Raw genomic sequence first — 3362 nt, forward strand, 5'->3', positions numbered from 1 at the left:
AGGGGATCTATGGGGGGCCCTGATTTGAAGGGGATCTATGGGGGCCCTGATGTGAAGGGGATCTATGGGGGCCCTGATGTGAAGGGGATCTATGGGGGCCCTGATGTGAAGGGGATCTATGGGGGGGCCCTGATTTGAAGGGGATCTATGGGGGGCCCTGCTCCAAAGGACGGAGCAAGTGGAAGACCATGCATGCTCAGTAGGTAACCACAAACTAAAAGAATTGAATTACGCAATGTTGAACATTTTAACAATAGTGTATTTATTTAAACAAAGTACAGAGAATGATGAACACTCTTTATTGAATGGCATCAAGCTGCCATGGCACTTGACCGGCAGGACTCATAAAGAAGTCTGTAAAATCCTCCCTGATGTTGGCCCCTCTGTAGTTTCCCCTGGTGTGGATCCACTCTGCACCTTCCATATCATCCATCAACGAGTCCTCGAAGAGGTATCCATCTCTTGATCTAACAAAATTGTGGAGTGCACAGGCAGCTTTGACAGCAATTATGGCATTATCTATGGTTAGAGTCATTGGTGTGTGAAGAAATCGCCACTTATTTGCTAGAATTCCAAAACTACACTCCACAACTCTGCGCGCTCTTGTGAGCCTGTAGTTGAAAACTCTCTTTTCGATAGTCAGTGAGCGATTTGCATACGGGCGTAGCAGGTGTTCTGAAAGCGCAAAAGCCTCGTCCCCAACAAAAACAAATGGGAGACTGGGCTGAGATGTTCCAGGCAGTGGTCGTTCATGTGGGAGGTCCAGGCTTTTGGCACGTAGCATTTTTCCAAAACTGGAGTGGGAAAAAATGCTGGAGTCGGAACTGCTCCCGTACGAACCAACATCTATGTAGGTGAATGAGTAATTTGCATCCGCCACTGCCAGCAAAACCACTGAAAAATATTTTTTGTAATTAAAATATTTGGTACCGCTACCAACTGGTCTCACAATCCTGATGTGCTTGCCATCTATTGCACCGACACAGTTAGGGAAGTTGCAGCGCTCCCAAAAAAGATCAGCTACAGAGATCCACTCCTCTTCGGTTGGTTTTCTCATCACCACATCTCTTAGGACCTCCCAAATGGCAATACAGGTATCACGCACAATTGTGCTCACAGTGGATTTCCCCAATTTGAATTCATAATGCAAGCTCGCAAATGAATTTCCAGTTCCAAGGTACCTGAAATAAAAAAATAGAAAATTATTATTAGTCATGTTTATCGCTTACAGAATCACTAATCCGAACAAGATGGCGTAGCCTCAAGGACACCATGCAGAGGTATAAGAGACTAGAACGTGAGGCGAGAAGTGGATCCGGTGCCCCCCCTAAGCGTCCCTATGCCTTTGCCAGATGTCTGGATTTTCTGGTACCGGTTCTAGAAATGCGGAAGTAAGTTATTGTCAAATTCCCTCTTTCACTTATTAACCCATCTTTCCCCCTCCCTCTTGCCCCCCCCCACCCCCAACCCCCTCACCTTCCAATCCCCACCTATCATCTTTATTGTATTTGGAGCGGATAATGAAAAGTAGTTACATATTTGTAATTGCAGCACACAAGCAAGTTGGGAGGAGGTGGAGAATGAGCAGGAGGAACGGGAGGAGGAGGAGCATGCAGCAGTTGATGAAGAGGAAGGCATTGCATTTGCATGTTCATCAAATGTAGATAACATAGCAATTGAGGCACAGGGCTTGGATGAGTCCATATCCGCTCAGGAACCGGAAGTGGAGTACAATGAAACTGACGCTTCCACGCCTTCCACCAGGCCACTGAGTCAAGGCAGTCGAGGCTCTACGTCCCACAGGAGGCGAGGCAGCAGGGCAACTGCTCAGGCGGAAGATAATGAGCAGACAAAACATTTATTAGACATTATGTCTGGCATCAGCCAGCAAATAGATGCACAGCGATGCCCACACACACTATTTGCCCACAGTTTAGTGCCTCTTCTCAAAGAGGTCCCGCCGGAAAGATATTTTGAGATGAGAATGGCAGTACAAAACTGTATCCATTCATTCTCTGTACCAAGACAGTTCCCGCAAGAGAATACATGGACCCCAAATTTAACACCCATTCAATCTGCCATTCCACCAAACCCTTATCCATCCAGTTTTGAACAATACCAGAGCATTCATGAAACCCCTAGATCCCAAATCCCATATCCTATTCCTTCTCCAATTCCCTCTGTAATCCCCCCCCACAGGAGAACATCGGATGTCTCCACTTCTTCCCATTTCCCCCCCTCCCGCAGACCACCACCGACACCACAATCAAGTGCATTGGCATCAAACTTACCTCCACCCTATCCACAATATAGGCCCACAAGTGGACCATCAAGAAATCCATCCCCGCTTGTGCCATTTAGGCTATATCCCAACACCTTGGATAGCTCTTCAACACCACTTGATCCAGATGAGAGTTCACCTAATTTTTTGGAACTATAGGATAGGACACTTGCCACTCTACCGCCATGTTGTCCAAATTTGTCTTTTATGACATCGTGTTTCTGTTTTTGTTCTTGTTATTATATGCAACAAAATAAAAAATAAAGAAAAACTTTTTTTGGAAGCGACTTTGCCATCATATCTGTCTGCATAATATGGAGAAAAAAATACATGACATTTCACAAAATATATCACACTTACCGTAATGTAACAAGCAATCTTTCAGCAGGGACAACACTGTTCCGGAAGGTGCTGTTCTGACGCTCCAAACGGGAAAAGAGTAGTCCAAGTAATTCGTCAAAACTAAGAAATAAAAAACACAACACATGTAAGTGGCAAGCAAAAGGGGCGCGTGTGGAGCTTCTGGAATGATTCGGGGGTAGATATAGGTGAAAAGAGAGAGGGGGAAAAGAGAGAAATAGGGAAGCAGCAAAAAAGAGAGAAGGAGAAGGAGAGACTCCCTTTCACATACTAACCTATTAACTGACATCCGAGTATAGTTGAAGAACTTCTCTTCATGTTGACGGAGATGATTATAGAGGACACTGAACTGACCTCTGTCTTCCCTATTTGAAATTATGGGATGAACCCAATATCTTCGTTTTCTCATCATCCTCACCCTCCTCCTCCTCCTCCTCTCTTTGTCCATATCGATCAGGACTGCAGCAGTGACAGTAGCAACTGCTGCCATGACCAAGGGCAAATGAAACATACTGCCAAAAAGAACACACCAAAACACAGCTGACACTCCACAACGAACTCTCCCCACAAAAACCAGGAAGTCCACAGGAAGTTTACACCCATTTTATTTTGATTGGCAGGAGCAGAAATCGCATCTGAGCTTAATTAACATGATTACGCAAGTACAATTCGCATTGCAATCGCGCTGTACTATTTAGAAACGCAAGGTAAACATCGCACT

The 3362-nt window shown here is 45.2% G+C and overlaps 1 protein-coding gene across 1 annotated transcript; it reads right to left on the bottom strand.

The window, feature by feature from the left end:
- Positions 1–298: 298 nt before the first annotated feature.
- LOC309548116 (uncharacterized protein) lies at positions 299–3156 on the bottom strand (the record flags this gene model as incomplete). The annotated part of the gene is made up of 3 exons (XM_082248081.1): positions 2917–3156; positions 2642–2743; positions 299–1181 (listed from the first exon to the last, which is right to left on the bottom strand). The coding sequence occupies exons 1-3, from the start codon at positions 3150–3152 to the stop codon at positions 299–301; spliced, it is 1221 nt and encodes a 406-aa protein (XP_082104207.1). The 5' UTR covers positions 3153–3156.
- Positions 3157–3362: the final 206 nt, after the last annotated feature.

The sequence above is a fragment of the Pelophylax lessonae genome (genome assembly GCF_965119305.1).
Source record: "Pelophylax lessonae genome assembly, chromosome: 2".
Classification (NCBI taxonomy): domain Eukaryota; kingdom Metazoa; phylum Chordata; class Amphibia; order Anura; family Ranidae; genus Pelophylax; species Pelophylax lessonae.